Raw genomic sequence first — 22,639 nt, 5'->3', positions numbered from 1 at the left:
GGAAGTTGCTTTTTTGTGGGAAAATGAGAGGCAGGTGCACCATTTGTTTTAAGGAGCTCTGAGAAACCCTGTTTGTGCACAGAACAAGTCTTCACATCCCCTTATGGTTATTCCATGGTTGTTCTGTATTTGTCTCACTCGGCTTGTATGTTCATATTGCACAATACTTATGGTGACATACATTTAATACAATTGTAGCAATAGGGGAGTAAGTGTTTTTCCTAAGTTACTTATCCTGAACATGGCCTGTCACATTTATTGAATTAAGGATGAAAATATCAACTTCAGAGGGTTGCGCCATTGTATATAGGTATATGCAGAGATAATGTAGGTTTGGTTACATACAGCTTTGTTTGCGTCAATTCAAGCCAGGGCCACAGAAAACACATAGAGATCTGTGGATTAGCCTCCTTTGGCCTTCGGTTGTTGAGGGCAGCTCTTTTCAGCCATTGCTTGAATAACGTTTTATTAACATTTTGGTTCATCTCTTTGGAGTATATTTTTCGCACCATAATACCATTTGCTGTTAGATGTATTATTATGGCCAAGGAGAGCACAGTGAATGGATGGGGTAGAGTCCAGGACAATGGAGGTACATTGCTCCTAGGAGCAGCAGAAAGGTGGCTGTCCTGCGATACAGCTTCAGCTCTTCATTCTCATTCAGCAGCCTCTAGCTCATAACATGGAGTAGGGGTATGAGGGCTCCAAGGAGCCACCTGCCTGCTGATGGGGCTGCTGATGAGCGTGTAACTGGGGCAAAACAGGGTGCATGGACATCCCTCCTCTTGAGACAGCAGCATCTCAGTGGGCAGAAGCCCTCCATGGTCTGAGGATGTGTACAATTCACTACAGCTAGTTGATCCCTGTTATATGTGGCTTCAGCTGTGGCTCCTCCCACATGTGCTCACAGCTGCTGATGAAGAGAGACACAACAGTGAACTCCCCCAGGAAAGCAAAACTAGACATTATAGTATTAGAGAGCACACCACTACCCCCAATTCAAGTTCTGGAACCCATAGTTCCAGTGCTTGGGGCTGAGTAGAGGCTGGTGCACAGGTGTCACAGGTGGATGGCACTGCATCGTCTGAGGAGGCATCATACCTAAATGTGTAGCATAGGAAACAGTTATTTCCTAAAAAACAAAAAGATTTGCAAATAGGATTTAGTCAGGTGCTTTCCCTGTCTATCTTGCGATCAGACCCATAACAGCTGCCCATCCACCACTGGCATCCCTGCCAGTTGAATTGTCTGACACTTATCTACTAATATTTTAGCTGGAAGCCGACCTGTCCAGAAAAAAAGATAATTAAAGCTATCACATGACATAGCCTAACCTTAAAGCCTTATCCCTGCCTGGGCAATAGGATTTTAACTGTTTCGTGGGAGCAAACTAATTGCCACACGAGGGACACTGCGAAAAAATATTAAAATGGTTCAATAGTTCATTATCAGCTTTTGTTGAAGAATTTGCAAAGACGAAACAGGCCCAATAAATCTCAAGTTGACTTAAATAAAAGTTTAAAACCCTACAGAGCTAAGCAAGGAACTTGGAGAAGGCCCAGCTAAAAGGACCTAATGCCACAAATACAAAAACGTCATGCTTTACCTTGCTTATTTGATGCAGATGACAATATCACATTTTCCTTAACATTTTGCTAATTCTTTATTGGTGTTGTACTTAAATGTAAGACACTCATTCTGTATCAAAAGCACATCACTTGCCTGGGCACACTACAAGGGAAGCCCTTCAGGGGTGAAGTTCTTAAATTGTCTCAACTTTATCACCAGTCATCCACGCTTTGGAAGCGATACCTTGCACTCTGCCAGATAAACCAAAGGTGTCAGAGTTCTTTTGTTGTCTTCAAAAAACACTTATTTCACTTTGAAAATCTTTATTGTATTTGTTAAAACAATGTTACGATATGAAATTAATTAAAACTGGTACAACTGGGCATGATTACTGAACGTTAACAATAATGGTTAATCATATCTGAACTTGTTATTTATACAAAGTCTTACTTTTAGCTTAACTTTATGCAGCTAAATACTACTTATTTCAATGAAATACAATACAAAATGCTACAAATACCAAAAGACATAATTATAATAATTGTAAATAGTTTAAAAACAATTGATAATTCCAAATAGTTTAAAAACAATTGATTGCGAGTCTCTAGTAATAGTACTATCTGATAGAGCAATATTGATCTTATTTCTTAGAAAATGGTTTTAAAACGTTCAATCTGAAATTTAAAAAATGGTGGATGGTCAAAAAAAGAGAGGATTATTTTTCATGTTGCAATATTGTTAATATGCAAACTTGACATGTATTACATGTAAGTAAAGAAATAAAAAATTAAAATTGGAAAATGTTGTTGACTTCATTAGTCAGCTGATTGTAATTTCACCTGCACTCCTACCACAGAGACTGATTATTTATGACATATCGGCTGCCTCCTGATCTAGTCTCAAATTATATGAGATCCGAAGAATTTTACAAGCACTGCATGAAAATGCCATGAAAACTTTAACTAAACACTTGTCTCCCTCATGAAACTTAATATCTGTTAACACTCATCCTAAACCCAAAAGAAAGTAAGATGGCTCAGAAAATTAAGCAATTGCTACTGATATGTGTGTGTGTACAACTAACTGGTAATCAAATAGATGTCTTCTACTTTCCAAAGGTTCACACACTTAGTACTACTGACTTTGGAAAAAACACGGAATACCTTTTGAATAGGGACCACATTTGCTCCATTGGTTTCATGTTTAAAGGAGTAGAATCTTTAATGTAATACAATCTCCCATGAGGCCTGGTGCAAACATTCCCTGGACTTCTTGCCTGTTACGGTCAGTTGGCACCTTCAGGACCTTAAGGCCAGCCTTCAGATATATCCAGTGCTGTTTTACTGAGAGGACTTAAACCAGGCTTGTAAGATCTAGAACCAGCCTGTTCTCTGTGGACACGACCAAACTCTATTGTTAAGTTCTGGCTACTGTTTTACATAGCACCAAAAAGCTCTGACTTAAGAGAGTTATATTAAGAAATAATAACATACCTATTCCGTCAAGCACTAACGATTTGTGGTACAAACCACTATGTGGGAACAAATTGTATTATACAAGTCTAAATGAACTCAGTTTTGAATTGAGAGCCCTACTCAATATGTCAAAACAAAGCTGCCTTACAACACACAAAAAAAAGATTTGTTCGCATTACATTACATGCATCTCATATGCCTCTTCGTCTTTAGGTGTGCATTACGTGTCCATTCTTCAGTTTGAAAAAAATAAGAATAAAATGAAGGCATGGTAGCTTCAAGAAAGATAAGAACTTTTCATAAGATGTGACAATTTATTCTGTTGGCATGACATGAATACTAATGAAACAGTCAGTGAAACATGAAGCCCACACAGCTACTACAAGCTTTACACACCAGGCATTCATCACAGTTCACTTTCATAGTGCTCATAGTAAAGAGTGATACTTAAACAGTCAAGAGAAGAAAGAAAAAAATCATGTGGAGAACATTATCCTGCAATTTCATTGTGAATCCCAATACGTCTTTCAAGAAAACATTTTTGAAGTCTTTGTAAAACAAGACCAGAAAGAACATTCCAGGTTGGAAATGACCAATGACAATATCCAACTTTTTATGTTAGCATCCTCTCCATGGTGACAGGTTCAATTGGCTTATTCTGTCACATCTTATGAAGTCTCTGGGGAACTCATTGGCCCTGAAAACATCCTTTGGCACATGCGTGATCCCGGTGTTAGCACAGATAATTTGAGGAAGAGAGACACGCCCCAAAGCAATGCGTTGCCCGTTGTTGAATACACCAGGATTCTGCCACCAGAATCTAGAGGACATAAATAAAAAATGCAAGCATTAACCCTCTTTCCAAAAGGTAAATAATTCACCTCAATGACTGTGTCAAATGACCTTCAGAATACATTCCAGAATTCTGACATGAACAATCAATTTTGTATTTCACAGAAAGCGACGCTTTTTAAAAAGCATTCCTTTGACTGTACAGCCTCTAAAGTTTGCACCCTTATTTTAGTTGAATGATGTTTCCATTCCTTGTCTGGTTTTCAAACAAATGAAAATGCCTTTTTTTCAAATTCAGAGTCCTCTATTGGTTTGTTGGAAGATTAACTCCACAAAAAGCCGATGAACACCATTTTCAATGACATGCCGATTGTAAGAAATCCCAGGCGCCGTATTACGATAAGTGCAGCAGGGGTGGAACGGGCGTCTGCGCTCGCTTTGTGTGCCCCTGGCGTACTTTGGTATCACAGAAGGGGGCGCAGATGCTTGTGTGTCCCCTACAGTGATACTGATAGCGCTGGTGCACTAATAGCGCCAGCCCTACCATCAGGGGGCGTTCCCTCATTTGCGTAGGGGTGTGTCCTATGCAAATGAGGACATTCCTTTGCCTCTCCACCCGTGCCATATTACAGACGTAGGCATAGAGGCAAAGAAGCTCTTAGTGGGCACACTGTTAGTGCGCCCCCTGAAGGCAATTATCTGGAGGGGAGAAAACGGACCCTCAGACATCCCCTTGCAGGCGGGTGCAGGCCCTGACTGCACCCACCTGCAAGGGACTCTCTAAACCCCTTTAAAGTGCAGGGGGGTAGCCGCCTGCACTGTGAAAACACAGAGCGACTGGTTTGTGGTTTCACATGAATGTGCTGCACTGGGGGCAGCGCAGGTTCGCGAATGCCCTGGTTGCAGCGGCTTCACCATAATGGGGTGCATAGTCTGCACCCGCCACACCTTTATAAAAGGTGCGCCAGGGGCAAACAATGCCAATGCATAATACAGCCCCAGATGCCCATCTCTTGTTTTTGCTACATGAAAAATTATGACCTCTGTGTGACCCGAAGGGCTGGTAAGCAGGCTCAATGCTCAATATGCTCTGTTTTTAAATGGTTTAACCTTCCATTAGGCAGGAGTTAGGCCGGTCAAAGTGCAGCAGCCAGCTTTATAACTAGGAAGAACCTATGAAGGAGTGTAGTGACGTTTTTGGCGTTCATTCTGGCCAAAGCTGCAGACAGACCAAAAGATCCTATTTCTAAGCCACGTTTGTGCTATTTTCCATTCAGGACCATAATTTGCCTGGCTATCTGTTTCTAGCTCAAAAACATAAAACAGCTCTGTCAATGAGATACACACTTTCCCATAAAATGTGCAGGTTTAGGGGCACTTAAGAGCTTTCTGTTTTTTCAGTTTTCCAAATAACATACCTTAAAGATAGATTTTCTGACTCCGTAGTTGAATATGTGTGAAAATGTGCACTTGTAGTGTTGTCTGTGTGTGCATGTATGATGTATGTGTCGGATGTATGCATATTTCTTGTGTTTACAATTTCTGCATGGATGTATGTTTGCTACCTGTTTGTTCAGTTATAGGTATGTGTTACCTAGGTGTGCTGCATTGTCTGCATATGTGCATGCAGTACAGGAGAGCTCGACCAATTGGCTTTCTCAATTGTTGTTTCTTTCAGCCAGTAACTCCAACCACAAACACCCAGCGTTATGAATTGTTGGGGCCGTAATAGGCAATAAAATGCAGGCTCCATGTTACCAGTGACTTTTACTTATGCGGATCGTCAATCCCAACCTAATAATGGGTCCTTTTCTACTCTGATTCTCACTTGCTCTGAGCAGGTTGTAAATGGGGAGTGTAGTTGCCATATGGCTTTGGAGGGGGGGCAATCACTGCAGAGAGCATCAGAGGGCCGGGTAGGCATTTTAAATACTGACTGTAGTCAGTGGCTTAAAGATACTTAAGGAGCCCCCCCTGATAAGTACATGGAGGGGGCCTCCCACCCTCTGGACCCAGGCAGGACCTCTCAGGTCAGGGGCCCGCTGCCTGTGCAGTGCCTGAGGGGTTCCCCCTGGAGCTCGCCCCCCTGCACTGCAAAGGCTATGGGGGCTAATGTTACGCCAGTGACTGCAGCGTTGAATGCAAACCCAGTGGCATTGCATGTGGGTGTGTGGGGACTGGGTTATGCATTAACCAGTAGCCCCTTGACTTTGTGGGCTGCAGCTTTATCAGGTAGGTTTCATATCCACAACTGATTAAGCCGTATAAGGCAGCCTGTTGTTATCGCATCCAGGAATTGTGGATGCGGGAACGAAGTAGACCTTATATTTTGTTGGAGTGGTCTACCTGAGAGGAAGCACATAGACCAGATATGTTTAAACATTTTTTGTGCTCCTTAGTACATGACCGGCAAGGCAAAGAGGTTACAGCCAACTTCCAGTATATCAAACCAACACATTCCAGCCCTATTATGATGCCCTGAATTCCCAAAGAGAACCCAACACATCTTTCCCCCTTACATAGCCACACAAAAAAAGTATTTAGCAAATGAAAACTATAACAAAATTACTCACCCAACCACCAGATAAAAGAAAATTCCTCATACAATAAATGCAAGGGTGCTAGATAAAAATTATACATTCTAAATTTTCAGTACGTTTCGTAATCTTGTAGCCTAACAGGTGTGGTACATTTCCTAGATGATCTTATAACAGCTTCTTTTGATTACTGCATCATAGGAACACCCTGCATTCCAACACCACCCCATACCACAGACCTCTTCTCCTTGTTCCAACACCTACCATTGTCCAACGTCACTGCATGCGTTCCCACTCTCACAACCCTCTTTGGGCTAGAAAAATGAACACCACCCTTGTTGAAACCAATTTTCTTCACCTGAACCATGTCTCCGCCATTCACCATCAAATCCTTAGATGCACTCCACGAATCCTTGTTTTGGACAGCTTTGCTTCTGCATCCAAATGCGGTTTAACTTTAAACCTGGTGCCCTTACCTTAAAACGAAACGTAAAATCTTGGTGTCTTAATTAGGGGTAGTGCAGATTTCCCATAACAATGTCCTTACCTCCAACACCCAACCCAAACTATTGACCAAAGACAATTGTATATTGTTCTTTATCACCCTGTTACAGCGCTCCACTAGACCATTACCTTTAGGATGATACAATGATGTTCAAGTGTGCTTGATGCCCAGATCCTTAAGGAAGTCTTCGAATTCCAATTAAATAAATTGCAGCCCATTATCAGAGAATATTTCATCAGGCACACCTTCTCACAAGAATACCTTCTCCAACACACTCTTCACATCATGAGAAGTAGTGTTGTTCAAAAATGCAACACCAGGCCATCTTGAATGATAATCAATGATCACAATTCCATACTTGACCTTGGTCTTACCTACACCCAAAGGACCAAATATATATATGGCCAACTTGGACCATACTTTATCAGGCACAGGAACAGTACTTATACTACTAGGAATTGCCACTTCACTAGCCACACATTAAAAGCACTCCCTGACATAATGTTCAACATCTCTATCCTTTCTCGGCCACCAAAACATTTCCCTTACTCTCCTCTTCATGGGCCGCATCCCTATATGAACTTCATGCACCAAAGACACTACTTTGAACTTCAAAATCTCAGGAACTACCAAAACAACCCAAACCTGTACAACACACCCTTGACTACCAAAAGCTCTAACAAAGAATCAGATATTTTTCCAATCGGCCAACAACTTCCAACACAAGTCATCACCTATTTTAGAGTAACATCCTGCTGCAAAGATTCTACCAAAACCTGTTCAGTACAGTGTTCCTGGACTGCAGTAGACAACTTGTTAACTATCACATCATCCTTATCCTTCCCGGATGCTCCACAATTCTTATCTTCAACCTTCAGAGTAACCTTGACAAACAGTCAGCCATAAAAATGCTAGCATTTGTGATATACACCATCCGATAACAATAATCCTGTAACCTGTACTGCTACTTGGAAATCTTGGCGAAGATCTACACGCTCCTTTTGTGGTAAATATCTCAACCAATGGTTTGTGGTCGACCCATACTTCGAACTCTGATCCCCATAAATACTACCTGAAATGATCGATGCCCCACCAACAACCTAATGCCTCGCGCTCCACCACAGCATAAGACACTCAGCACCCCTTAAGCTTAAACTAGCAAAAGCAACAACCTCATCCTTGCCATCTATTCTTTGCATCAGACCTGCCCCTAACCCATGCTGGCTAACATCTGTGACAACAATGCTGCAATCCATGGTATCAAAAGGCTTGAGAGGAATAGCCTCAGAGACCACACTTTTTATGTCCTCAAAAACCAGACTACACTCCTCATCCCAAATATATCTCTCACCCTTTTTGAGCAGGGCACGCAAAGCATGTATCCTCTCAGCCCACCTGGGAATGAACCGTGCACAGAACTCCATGAGACCCATAAACTATCTAAACTGATCCTTCCCTTCTGGAGTAGGGGCTTCAACAATGGCCCTCACCAAATTCTCCTTTGGTTCCACACCTAACGCAGACAACTTTTGTCATCAGTACTCCACACTTTCCATGCCAAATTTGCACTTCTCTGCCTTTAGGGTGACACTTTTCTCCTGTAACATGGTTAGAACCTGAGCCAGTTTCCTGTCATCTTCAAACTTGTTCACCACATACACCAACAGATCGTCCTCGAAGCAGGTAACCCCTTCCACTTCTCTAAAGATGTAATTCATTAAACTCTGAAAAACTGCAGAGGCAGAGGCTAATCCAACTGGCATCCTCTTGAATTGAGTAGCCCACTCTGGAGTTATACAGGAAGTAAGATGCTGTGAATCCCGCTCCACAACAACCTGATAGTATGGCAATGCCATGCCCAATGTGGAAAACATTCTGGCACCCTTAACCAGTGAAAGCATCTGGGTGATGTTGGGCACGGGATGAGGGTCAACCCAAATTCCGTAAATCAAATCCCTTAAATCTACACACCAAAGTCAACTACCTTTGGGTTTGCATGCCAAAACCACAGGAGACAACCACTCTGAACCTTCAATAGGCTCAATAATGCCCTGTGTACATAACTTGTCCAATTCCTTCTTCAACTCTGGTCTAACCAAGAATGGAATCATTCCCACCTTATGCACCACAGGTTCAGCTTGCTACTTAAGCTGAATTTTGTGCCTGAACCCTTTGAATTTTCCAAATGTTCTGAAAAAATGTGCCTAAATCTTCTCTCCCATACATTCTCATCTAAAGCCCAAACCACCATACACTCCTTTTTCAAGAGCACTTGCTCACTATTATTAGGATCCATAATTATCTCCAAATTGCGCTGTTCCAGCCAGCGCAATATGGATGACCCACAACCTCTATGGGCTTCCCTCCATATGCCAAAGGTCTAATCATAGAATTCCTAACAACAACATTCTTATGTTGGATGTTTTTCCAGTCTTCCTCCCAGGTTAACGTAAAAGGTGACCCCAACTCAGCCATTATGCTCACACACACACACCTTCAACACCTACCTTACAGTAAGGTCTTCTGGTAGAATTAACATCTGCGGAAACACTCAAGATCTGTTCTTCAACATACAAGATGACATTCTCCCCACTTGACTCAGAAGATCCAGGATCATCAACAACACTGACAACTTTTTGTTTCTCCTTTTCCTTCTCTCTCCATTTGGAATTGCACACTTTTGACAATCTAAATTTCCTAAATGATAGGTGCTCTCACTATTTCTCAGCTCCCACATCTGTAACACTTCAAATTCTTAGATTTGCCCTTTTTAGAATTCTTGTTCCCAATTTCAACCACTACTTGTTTAGCTGCAGATAGGTATTCTGACCTTTGCGCCATAAAATTCGCAGTATTTTCAATCCCAGCAGCTAATTCTATGGCTTTATTCAAATATAATTCTGAGTAGTAAGCAACACCTCTTGAACTTTACTACTGTTGGTATGTTCCATCACATGGTCCCTTAGCAAGTCGTCCTCAAAATCCTTGTACTTACATGTTGTTGCCAAACTTCTCACAACACCTACATAACTTGATGATGGAACTTGTGTCTTTCCATCACTACATTTTTATGAGGTTTGAATCTCACCTGAGTGGGGATGCATACCCCTCTCCCTTCACTGCCTAGTGTGGAACATGCTTCAAGATTTTCCTACCCTCTGGACCCAAACAATGCTTCAATAATGCAAACTTTTTTTGTACGTGAAATCATCCCTATCAATTGCATCCAAATACGTCTCAAAACCTTGTTTCCCATCCTCCCAATCAAATGCAGGATGACCAGGGCTAGGAAGGAATGAGGGTGGAGGAACTATACTCTGATAAATATGTATATATATATATATATATATATATATATATATATATATATATATATATAATATATATATATATATATATATATATATATATATATATATATTCTTAAAACGAACTACAATAATACAGACTTAAATGTACACCCAATTTTTCATAAACATTCCTAATAAAGTACTAAATCATTAATGTGTGTAAAAGTATGTGCAAAGGATTATGACATTCAACAGAATTACAGGTGGTCATCACCAACCAACACAATGCTCCACAATGCTCCAAGGTATGCACTACTAAATGCCCTCCGACAAGGTGTGAGCATCACCAATTCTGAGCATTTAAACAAATTAAAAACAATAAAAGAACATGCAGCGCTTATTAACCCCTCCCCTGCTGGTGACGGAACCACTCCGCTGTGCTGATGACGGAGCGGTTCCGTCACGGCCCGCTCGGCACGCCTGCGCGGCGCGGATTCCGCGCCTGCGCTGAGCGTTCCATTGAGCGGGCAGGGCCGTGATGGAAATTGCATAATAAATAAAGAACGGAATGGGTTTGAGATAGAGTCTGGGATATCACATTATAGTTCCATATTTATAATCACCTGTCTCCATTACGGATTTTCTTAAACTGCGCTCCTAAAATGCAGGCTAAGAGGGGTCCAACTCTTCCATTCTTGACAAAGGGCTCTGCCACTCCACCAAGCCAAATGTCAATATTTTCAGGTGTCTTGTACACTTCAAGAAGCTTTCTGGCAAGCTTTGTGTTTTTTAAGACCACAGCCAGCTCCAGCAGGTTTCTAGGTGCTGGGAGATTGCAGAACCTTCTCCAAGCGTTATAGCCTGAAACAAAGAAGGAGAAGACATGGATATCAAGGCAGAAGCACAAGCATCTTTATAACCAGTTAAAAAAGTTGGACATGCACACTCTCCTTCAAAACAAGACAATTCCTTAACAGGAAGGTTATCTCCTTGGTTTACTACTGCCACATTTGCTCGCTATTCTCTCCCATCTGATGGGATATTTTTCCCAAAATTATATTGTGTTTTGCAAAGCTCTGCAGAACGTGTCTCAATGCTAGTATCAATCAAGCTAATTTGTTTCTTTTTTGATGGTAGACCTAGATCTCGACGTTGGCCTTGCAAGTAAATTCTGCCCTTTGAGCCAAGAGGAATTTGCACATGCATTTGGGCATGACATATTTACAGATTTATAATTCCTGTGCCTATTCAATTGTCCCCTGAAAAATGTTGGCATGTCAAACCTGACAAAATATATTGTGGAACATAGTCAGACAAGAGGCCAAACATTTAGAATTTGGTGCATTAAATAACGCATCTGCATTTTATGCCTAATTCCCAGGGATAAATCGTGGAATGTGGTCCTTTATCACATTCAGTAAATAAGTCAACAAGGAGCTTAGGAATTTACTGGGGGCAGTGAAAAACGAATCTGTTCTACACAACTAGTAATAATGGCGTTGAAAGTAATAATATCATTACTTTTTGTTTCGGTACAATTTTGGATTGTATTACTTTTGGACTTGGACTCTGACAGAGAATATTGTTTCTCACTTTGTTGGCTTATTTGCGGGGTGCTTATTTGTGCTTTATGGCTTAGCACGACATCCTAAAAGGGGAAAATATTGAGGCCCAGATTTACTGAGCATTTGCACTGGTGCAAAATAAGCATGGCATTTACTGACCAGATTACACAGTTCTTTGTGCTGTAAAGATGCCCTTTTCTTACCACAAAATCCACTTTGCTCTGCTTTGTGCTTTGTGTCGAGGGTGTGTTACAAGGGCGGGTGAGTGCAAGCACCTGTAGGATTTAAAGCAAAGCCTGGACGACTAAATAAGACAGACCGGGAGATGAAGCAGGCAAAAGTAGAATAAATGTGTTTGTTTATCAAAAAACAATGCATTGCAACAACGCACTGCATGTGTGCTACAGTGCAGAACACACATCCAATGCAAGGGTTCCTTCTGGGGCTGTACCTTGTAGATCTGTCAGACCTCACCTGTCAGTGGATAAGCAGAAATTAGTGCCTGATGTGGATTCTCCAAGCAATCATTTTTTAGGTCAAAGCCTATCAGACAGCGCATTGGTCTGGTTTGCTAACAACTTCTTAGGGCATTCTGAAGGCTTCCCTGGGAATGCATTCTGCCCATTGCTAACCATTTGCTTTGTAAAACACATTTGCTTGTATTTTATTTGCTGACTTTATTTGATTTAGGCTGTCCAGCTTGAATTTGTCCCTCTGGTGGTGCAAACCCTGTTTAATGTATTCTTCCATGAACTCGCTTTCTGTAAACAGACCTTTAAATCAATTTCTTATCTTGTCACATTTGCTGTGCACTCAAAGACATAGGTCAAATGTCAAGCTCTGTCTTCAGAGAGAGCTTGGTGTTTACTTTTCTTTATCTGACTTCAAAGTGAAAGAATTTATGAGACAATCTTGCTCTGAAAGAAAATAGTTTTTTCTAGCACATAACATAATTTCTCTGCCCGTAAATGAACTGTGCTCATATTGTGATCTACCCCACTCCTTTCCAATCTACCCCACTCCACTCAAATCAACCCCAGTCTACCCCACTCCAAACTACGCCACTCTACCCAATCCACTCCAATCTACCTTCCTCCACTCAATTCAATTAGATCTTTATTCGGTTATTTGAAGAAAACAACCATAAAAGCACAATGTAATACATCATAAAAACAATTTGATAAAAGAAACCACGTTGTCCACAGGAATAAAACACAATTGATCTGTAGGTGAATATATACAACAATATATTCAACAATATCAAGTATTATCCCTCCATGCTGATTCTAAATTTTAGGGCTAATTTTAAAAAACTGATTACAAATAAAGTGCATTCGTTATTTAGCAGCTTTAGGTAACAAAGTGCGGGTTTAATCTGGATAAAATTCAGTCTTTTAAGAAGAGGCTTAAGGTAAACCCTCAGAGGAATGTCATTAAAAGGGCAAAAGAATAAAAAGTGCACCAAATCTTGCGGAGACACGGAGTCGCAGCCGCAGGTAGGTATCACTTGGCCTTGATGGCTTCCTCTTGGAACGGCTAGTAGTAAATAAAAGAGGTTGAGCCGAAACCTAATTAACAGAAAACGGTCAAAGCTCGACATTGGCGAGGTCAGATATGGTTCCATACATAAAGTAGTTTGTATGACAACATCATTTCTATTGCTGCTTTTCTTTAAATCCACCTCCTCCCGCTGGAAAAGCTGTGAAAGAAAGAAGTTGTTTTTCACAAACTTTACGTCGGTTACAGTAATTGAGTCGGGATTTGAGAAGAGTTCCGGACGCCCCAATGCAGTGAAACAATTTTTCAGGTATTTTAGCCATGGGATTTTTAACATGTTATCCCATGTCAGTGCTTCTCTCAGGAGCTGGTGGTTTAACAGAAGGTCCTTGTTTAGCCAGCATTTCAGCCAGAATGTTAAAGGCCGAAGTGCAATGGTGTCACCTAAATATGGGGAGCCTAACTCCTCGTGCACTATGAAATTGGCAGTTCCTTTTGGAACCCCCAAAAGCTGTTTCAAAAAATTATTTTCTGTTACCACCAAATCCTTAACATTTGTGTGCCCCCATAACTCACTTCCGTAGCAGCCTATTGCCACACTCTTGGCCTGATATACTTTTAGCAAGGCGGCAATTGGCCGTTTCCCCATTTTCCTCGCAAAATTAAAAATTGCTGCGTTTGCCCGTGTTATCTCCCCTTTTTTCTTCTGAATGTCAGGGCCCCATTTCAGTTGGTTATCAAACAGGACCCCCAAGTATGAGAAGGTTTTAGTCGTGGGAATCTTCTCCCCGTTTACATGAAATGAAAACTCTCTCTTATGTGCTGTGCCTACGTTCATAACAAAAGATTTTGAGTTATTAATGGAGAGGTCAAGGGATTTCATAAATATAAAAAAAAGTGTTAAGCAGCAGTTGAAGCCCTTTTGCGGTCCTTGCCAACGAAACGGCGTCGTCCGCATACAGTAAAACAGGTAACCCTTTACGTCCAACAAAGGGATAATCAGCACGTGTTTTTAAGAGGGTATTTTCCAGATTATTGATGTATAGATTAAAAAGAAACGGGGCCAGGATGCAACCCTGTCTTACACCAGTTGTACTCCGAATGCCCTCGTCACCTTCAAATCCTGGGTGTATCGCACGTTTGCTCGGGTGTCCTGGTGTAGATCCGCAAGGAAATTGACCAGGGTCTGCTCCACCCCCATGTTGCTCATAGCCTCCAATAATTTGCCCCTATTGACACAGTCGAAGGCTGAAGAAAGGTCCATAAAAGCCATGTGGACTGTGCCCTGACATGCCATCCTGTATTTTCCTAACACCATATATAGGTTGAGACACTGGGAGATGGTAGAGTGACCTGGTCTAAAGCCATATTGAATTGGGGAAATTATATTATTTTCGTCAGCCCAGGTTGTTAGCCTGTTCAGGATTACACTGCCTACTACTTTTACGACCGAATCCATTAAAGATATTGGTCTGTAGCAGGTTTTTTTAAAACGGGGACTATTGTGGACAGCCCCCAGGCCTTTGGGCATCCGTGGTCAGCGGCTGCATTGAATACGGCAGAGAGAACGGGGGCCCAAAGTGATGTCTTTGATTTTAACAGGTCCGGAGGCACACCATCGGGCCCGGGTGCTTTCCTGCTGGTTAAACCCATGATGCCCTTCTCCACCTCACAAATGTTAAAACACAAGGGTTTAGTACCTGGTACACCTTTATCATGTGTAGATTGTGGTATATTGCTGTTAAAAATACAACTAAAATAAGAGACCCAATCATCTTCAGATATGCTGGTGCCTAAGGGGGAATCACCTGTGGAAGCAAAAAGGGGTTTGTTTCCAATGCCCCAAAATTTAGAGCTGTTACCAAGTATTTCTGGATCTAACAGGTTTTCCCAAGTGGCCGCTTTTACTTCTGCTTTGCGTTTAACCAAAGCCCTTTTATAGGTGAGCCGAGCTGCCCTGATATTTATCTGGTCCCTTGGACTGGCTTTGAGGGCTGATTTTAGGTCACGGCTTGCCTTGGAGCAAGCGTTGTCAAACCACTTTGGCGCATTACAGATCCGGCCTGTAGGGGCTACTGTTAGCATTCCCCCAACTTTGGTAACTATACCGTCAAAGGCTAATAAGATTTCCTGAGCTGATGTTGTGGGAGATACACACGTGGATAACTCAGTGTTACATGTCCTATTGATCTTTTCATAAAGATCGGCCGAGTTCAACCTTTCCCACTTTAGACGTCTTTTACCGTCCATACATTTTAGGACCCCACTGTCAGGCCTTTCTTCTAATACATTGAGGAGCTTCCCTTCAAAACAGATGCAAACAGGATTATGGTCACTCAGTGAGTTCTCTAAAATTTTAAACCCAGATATACAGGGACTAAGATTACTGGAATAAAGTATGTGATCGATATAGGAGCCCCCCACGCTGCCTTTAAAGGTAGGGATTTCATAAAAGGTGTAATCATCCACCTGAGCCATGGCAGTTACTAGGTTGAAATCATCCATGAAGGCATTCAACAAATTTCCTCGGGGGTATGATCGAAGTGAAAGCCTTCAAGTCTGTTGCATCCCAATAAGCCTATTGGAGTAATTGCTGGGTTCCCACAGGGGTGTGCGTTCAAGTCACCTACAATGACAACCTGGGGTGGGAGGCTCTCCATGTTGTCCCTTAGAAAATGATCAAGATCCACAATCTTGCAACCCCCTTTAAGGTTAACAGCATCGTAAAAATGAATTAATGCTTGAGTCTCTTTCCCCTTTTTGATCGTCAATATCTGGATATCGCTATTATTGAAGGGAAATCTTTTAACAGAGCATGATAGAGCTAAATCAATATACACAACAAGACCCCCTTTGGGTCTACCACTTCTTGAGGGTTCGGCGGGCACGAAAAAGCTTTTGTATCCTTCAATAAATGCGTTGTTTCCTACCAGCCGTGTCTCCTGTAGGCAAATTATTGGGTAGGATTTTATGAAGGACACCCAAGATGGATCATTAATTTTGCTAGTTAACCCAGCAATGTTCCACGAGATTACATTATGCCTCACTACTATTGACACCTCTGGGACAGGAACTTCACCCATTAAGTCTTTGTTGTCGGGGTTGGTAGGACTTGACTCTGGACTGTCCGCTACCACTGGTATTATTTCCATATTGTCGTTCCATGTACTTATGTGGATTTGAGGATGTTCTTGTGATTGTGAATGCCCTATATTGTCGGGCTCGCTGTATATCTGCAGTCCGTTGGTTGTCAACAGATGACCCTTGGTGACAATTGTATCCTTGTGTATAGCCTTCGGCTGATGGTTGGTAGTAACCCCTGTATTGATGTAAAGTGTCTCAACTTCCTGTGGCGTCCCCCTGTTGTCTGTGCTTTGTCGGGGGTATAGGGAGGCATCTACTACTAGTGTAGATGAGATATCATAAAGTCAATCCACTCCCTCAAGGCCGTCCTGCTGATAGAAGGCAGCAAATCGATTAAAGGTTGGTACCCTGTACTGAGTGTCAAAGTAATCAGAGTGCCCTTGACCAGAAATGTAATTGGCGTGCATGCTTCCATTTGCCATTTGGTGTGGGGTGTAATACCTAGTTCTATGTGGGTATTGTCGGTTTGCGTTCCCTGAAAACGTGGAGGGTGGCTGATAGAAATAGCTGAGGTCTACAGTTTGTATTCTGCTTTCTAAATCACCAGCCCTCCAACCACTGATGTAGTTAACCACCCGCCGATCTTTAAAGTTTATAACAATACAGTCACCCTCATAATCCTTTATCCTGTGTCCCACCCAGTTTAATCTCCTGACCTGAAGAATTTGACCATTTAGTGATTGGGGAATAGGTCTATGTCTGGTTAGCCAGTGACTATTCTAAATGGCCCTCAGATTTCCCTATACCTAAGGGTGGGACTCCTATCATGATCACAGTGTAAGGGTAGGATTCCGGTGGCAGGTCAATACATGAGAATTTGTTAACTGGGGCTAAGCTAATCGGGTAATCCTGTCGGCTGGTGCTGATGTCGTTATTTAGGACCTCAGCTGCCCACTCGCTCTCACCCCCCCTTCTGTAATGTCTGGTCCGGTGTTACTTGGTTGCGCACTTTGGGTAGTTGTCACATCTGTGCTCACACCCGGTGTCGCTGGTAAGACATTAGGTAGCTCTATGTGTCCCTTGGCTGTTTTTTCAATGGTTGTAAAGATTTGCGCGGTTTACTTGGGCCTGATGTTGCAGCTAAGATTTTCTTATTAGTAACAGGGCACGGTGGCTTAGTTACATTTTTTTGGGTAGCCTGAGTTTGGGGGGTTTTAACATACTCCAACAGCATTTCGTTGTTCTGCAAGAGGAGCTCTTCCATTTTATTGACTTTCTCGGTCATCGTATTAACTCTTTGTGTCAGGGGGAGCATAAGGGACTTTAACAAATGCTCAATTTTTCCCATGATAGTGTCTAGATGGGTGTCATTGTTACATGCCTTGTCGAGTAACTCGCTGTCAGTATTAACAGTTTGGAGGCCTGTACTATTATCTATGAGAATCAGCTGGCTTAGATGTGGTGATGTGGGGTTTTTGGATGTTTGATTAGCTACCCCCTGACAATGACTGGGCTTATGTTTATCATATTTCAATTTAGCCCTAGGTTTCTGCGTCACCCTTACCCTCCTCCTAGTTGTAGAAATGCCTATATTCCCTTTCCCTCGGATGCAAATGTTAGGGGAAGTTAATATAATAGGGATTTGAGAGGTTGTCGCTATTACTGCCTCAGAGGCTTCAGTATGTGTGGAGGTTTCTACGGATGACTGGATGTTAGGTGTCATAGATAACCTATTTTCCCGGGTAACAAAGTCTGGCGGGGGAGTAGTCATAGAAAAGACTAGTTGTCTGTTCTCTGTGTCCGGGAAACCCGCAAATGATTCCATAAGGATGGAGTTTTGAGAGTATACTGTATGTGTGGATGAATTAGCTATCGTGTGTAAATCCTGAGTTTTCTGCGTTGAAAGACAAATGCTTGGGGGCAGTGAAAGGCGCCTCTCTGTGTTTTCTATCGCGTTGACAACAACTCCTATGGTTTTTTGGAGCATTCTGTCAATCGGGGTAAGGCTTGGGAGGGGGGTGGTAACTTGGGCCTTTTGCCTGGAGGTGGACCTAGTCGAAATTGGAGTGGTCTTGCTTTTAATCATTATGACAATATAACGGCTTACTGATGGTGGTAATTTGTCCTGGACCAGGAAGGTTCAGTTGACATAGATTGAACAGGGGGCTCGTTTAGTTATACCTAGATGGAGTGTATCAGATATCCAGTGACCCTAGTAATCAGACACAAATGTTATCTTAAAGTATAAAAAAAAGAGTCACCTTGATTGAAGTGCAGTGGTTACAGTGAAAGCCAAGAGGGGTGGCCCAGCCCAGTCTCCTCGTGCCTCTGAGGGCCACAGAGGGCCCGCCCTTTGCCCGGGCTTCGCCCGGCGCTCCCGCGACGCGGGAGGAGTTCAGTTCTTTTTGTGTGCCTCCGGGCGCGTCTGACACCGTTAGTGGGCGGAGCCTGGTGGAATAGTGGGAGCTGTAGTCCCCCCGCTCGGCGGCTGTGGTTTGTATGTGGCGGCGGGGGGGACCACATGCCCAAGTACAGCTATCCCCAACACCCTCTCCGTGGGTGCAACAGGCTTGGCGGCAAGACAATGGATTCCCTCAGGGTCAGCAAGGTTAGTGGGTCTCTCTCCACTCAATCTACCCAATTCCACTCTAATGTATCCTCCTCCAACATACCCAACTCCAATCTATCCCACTCCACTTCGATCTACCCAAATTCACTGCACTCCAATATACCCCAATCCACCCCCCATGCACCTCAATCTACCTCACTTCACTTCAATCTATCCCACAACACCCAAATCCACCCGTATCTACAAATTTCCAATTTACCCCAGTCCACTCCAATCTACCCCAGCCCACTTCAATCTTCCCAAGTCCTCTGCACCCAATTCTACCCCAATATACTCCACTAGTATCTACCACGCCCCACTCCAATCTACCCCACTCCACCTCCAATTTACCCGATTCCACTCCAATTTATCCCACTCGACTCCATTCTGCCCCATTCCACTACAATCTACCCATTCCATTCCACTCCAATCTCCGCTAAACTCTATCAACCCTACTCTCCTTTAGTACATTCTACCCCACTCCACTCCACGCCACCACTCCAGTCCACTCCAATCTATCCCACTCCAACCCTCCAAAATCGATCCCATTACAATCTACCCTACTCCACCCCACCCCAATCTACCACACTCTACTCCAATTTATCCCACCCCACTCTAATCTACACCACTCCACTCTACTACAATCTACTCCACTTCACTTTGTCCAGTGTACTCCTCTCCACTCCAATCTACCCCACTCTACACACACTCCACTCCAAACTTATACACTCCAATCTACACCACTTGACTCCAATCTACCCCAATCTACCTGACTCCACTTCAGTCTACCTCTAATCCACCCTAATACACCCCACTACAAAGACATATCTTTTTTCCCCCAAACACGGATGCTCGAATATTGATGACAAAAACTCGCACGGAAGTGTAATTCGTGCTTTCTAATACAAGAGGTTTACACAGCTCCACTAAAAATAGCTTTATAGAAAACTGTGATGGAGAGAAACAATACTTTTTAATTTGATCACTGATGATTTCGATTGGTACTGTATGCTATTGACTGTTTGTGTGTGACGTTTCTATACATAACAAGTGGATTTGTGGTTTAATTCATTTTTTTGTATTGTTTTCTCATAAGAAAGCTGAATATCTTATTACCGCGAAGCCCGTGATCTCTCCCCCGTTGCATGTTGAAAGAAGCCAAGTCAAGTCCTGGATTTGGGGGTGTTTCAAAGAGCCTTTCCCGCACCTCGTCACTGAGGATTTTGTCCTGCATATTGAGCTTTGCCTCATTTGCCAACAGGCCACGGAGCAGAGGGTCAATACCTCCTGCAAAGACAACAGACAATGAGCAGAGGGTTAATACCTTCTGCAAAGATAACAGATAATGAGCAGAGGGACAATACCCCCTGCAAAGTCAACAGACAATGAGCAGACGGGCAATACCTCCTGCAAAGACAACAGACAAGTAGCATAGGGTTAATACCTTTTGCAAAGACAACAGACAATAAACAAAACATTTGATTAAGCATCATTGAACTTCAAATCACAGCTAAGGAACTAGGCCTTTGCTTTCAACTTGCAAAATTGAATTTCTATGATAAACAAAAAATTCTGATTGTCTTAATGAGTATTTTGGGATGCGTGAAAAAGGGCAGCAACAGGAAAAACTGGATTGTTGTTGATTGAGATTCTCTGTACTGTGAACTACGAAGATTTACACAAGCTCCTTTGGTCTGCCCATGTGTGCATATATTTACTTTTTAGAATTTTGTGATCATAGCTTGTGTACACAATGCGCTCTTCTGTATTTTTAAACCCTAAATGTTTAGTTAGCCTGGCCGTTCTGTATTATTTAAAAAACATTTCACCCACTATTTGATATGGAGAAAACAATTATCACCTTTCAAACGAGCAAAAATACAAAATAAGTAATACAAATATAAATTTACATAAATTGAAATGTAATTGTTGGACTTGACCCTTTAGGCAGGTTCACCCCTAAACGTTTTGCTTTCATATGTGACCTGGTGTTAGTTGTTTTTGGCTTCTGCGCACTTTAACCCTGTGTCCCAGTGTACAGTGCGTGCGCAATCTGAGTGCGTGTGGTGAGATTGGCCTGCCCTCCCATAGGAATGCATGGGGAATGTGTGTGTCCATGGTAGTTCCTGATGTGTTGGGAGTGCAAGGGCGAGTTTGGTATGTGCGAACTCATGAGATTAAATGCTGCACGACGGTGTGTGCAGATTTAATGTGTCTAGTGTAGAAGTGCCACTTTTAGAAGTTGGCATGTCTGTGTAGTTAATGTGAATTGACTGTCTGGCTTGTGATTGGCTGGAGCTGGCTGGTGTGCATGGCTTCAGGAGTCAGGATGGGTCTGCCCCGGCGGTGAATGGAGAGATCTGCATGTTGATGGCAGGGAGGAGTGCACCTGGGACCTGAATAGGGCTGGGCCTTCCCGACACACTGCTGGCTCCACCCCCTGTGGTGCGACTGATGTCCCTAGCCTGTCCTCTGAATGGGGAGAGGGGCTGAGCACAACAAAGTGCTCCAGAACCAGCTGCGTCTGGTTTTCCCCCTACCCTGCACCCTCAAGACAAAGGAAATATGTGGATAAAAAGGGACTGTGACCCCATGCAAAATGTTCTCTCTTTGGATCCTTTCTTGAGGGTGGCCTGCTGCTGTTAGGCAGCAGGAGGAACCGCCAATGGGGACAGCCTCCCTGCTGGAGGGCCCGGTGAGCTGGCCCCTGGGCCCAGCCTTTGCCCTCCTGATTCCTAAAAGACTTCTGGACTTTTGCCTGCCAGCGCCTGGGAAGTGCTGGCCTCCCCTTGCTAAACAGCGCTTTTGTGCCGCCGGAGCGGCGATCCCTATCTTGAGGGATTCCCCGGCGTGGGGATGTCCCTGCCTGTGTGCCCACCCCGCTTATTTGCCGTAGTTTGACTCCTTAGTGGGTGCCCACCCTACCAGGGACCTTGTGGCGTGATATATATCCCTAACGGGTGCCCACCGCGCCAGGGACTTTGCTTCTAAACCGGGAGCCTACCCCGTACCTTGCCATTTCAGCGCCGCAGCCCGCGATCCGGAAGTCAGGCAACCCTTGCCTGGGACAGGGGGCGGGGCCTGTCGCACGCCAGAGAGGAGGAAGTCCGGTGGCGTAGTGCCAAAGAGAGCCCCGGGCCCTAGGAGGGTGGCCCGGATGAAGGAGGAGAGCCGGGTGAAAGAGGAGGAGCCCCCGCCAGGAACCCGCATTCCGGTGAGTGAAGACGGGCTGGGGGGGGGGAGTGTCCGGGGGAGTCCTGTTGGTGCCTGATCGAGGCACAGGGGCTGGACTGCAGTCAAGAGCGGCACCGTCTAAGCAGCGGGCCGTTCCAACGTTCTGAGTGTGTGTTGCGCAAACGCTTTACACATTGCCTCCGGGATAAGTGTCACGTTGCCAAAGGGGTGAGCAGGGGTTATCTTGGCGTGTAACTCCCTTGCCTTAACTAGAGTGGTGGTTTCTACCTGGCTTTGGCGCAAGCCTTAGCCAACCAGAAATCCTATTTCTAACAGTAATACTATTAAAAATGGAATACCATGTAAAAAAAAAAGCAACTAAAAATACGAACATGGCAAATGCTGCATCCATGAATTAGACTGTTTTTTTTCTCCCATTTAACACCGATTTATTATGTCTAGGATGGGAGTCTAAAACATAGGCACTAGAGGGCAGATCCATGACAGATATTCACATAAAACACTAAGGGGCCGATTCTGATG

At 43.4% G+C, this 22,639-nt stretch overlaps 1 protein-coding gene across 1 annotated transcript in view; it reads right to left on the bottom strand.

Moving 5' to 3' along the window:
• Positions 1–1,875: 1,875 nt before the first annotated feature.
• The window catches only part of LOC144770625 (myeloperoxidase-like), a 209,658-nt gene continuing 188,894 nt past the window's right edge, over positions 1,876–22,639 (bottom strand). Inside the window, exons 11-13 of the mRNA XM_078655311.1 lie at positions 20,039–20,209; positions 10,792–11,029; positions 1,876–3,864 (exon numbers count right to left, since the gene is read on the bottom strand). Coding sequence (XP_078511437.1) covers positions 3,663–3,864; positions 10,792–11,029; positions 20,039–20,209 — 611 coding nt within the window. The 3' untranslated portion in view covers positions 1,876–3,662. The remainder of the gene's footprint in view (positions 3,865–10,791; positions 11,030–20,038; positions 20,210–22,639) is intronic.

Source organism: Lissotriton helveticus, chromosome 7 (assembly GCF_964261635.1).
Source record: "Lissotriton helveticus chromosome 7, aLisHel1.1, whole genome shotgun sequence".
Classification (NCBI taxonomy): Eukaryota; Metazoa; Chordata; class Amphibia; order Caudata; family Salamandridae; genus Lissotriton; species Lissotriton helveticus.
Note: the sequence above shows the minus strand (reverse complement) of the source record. Positions and strands in the feature narration are given on the sequence as shown.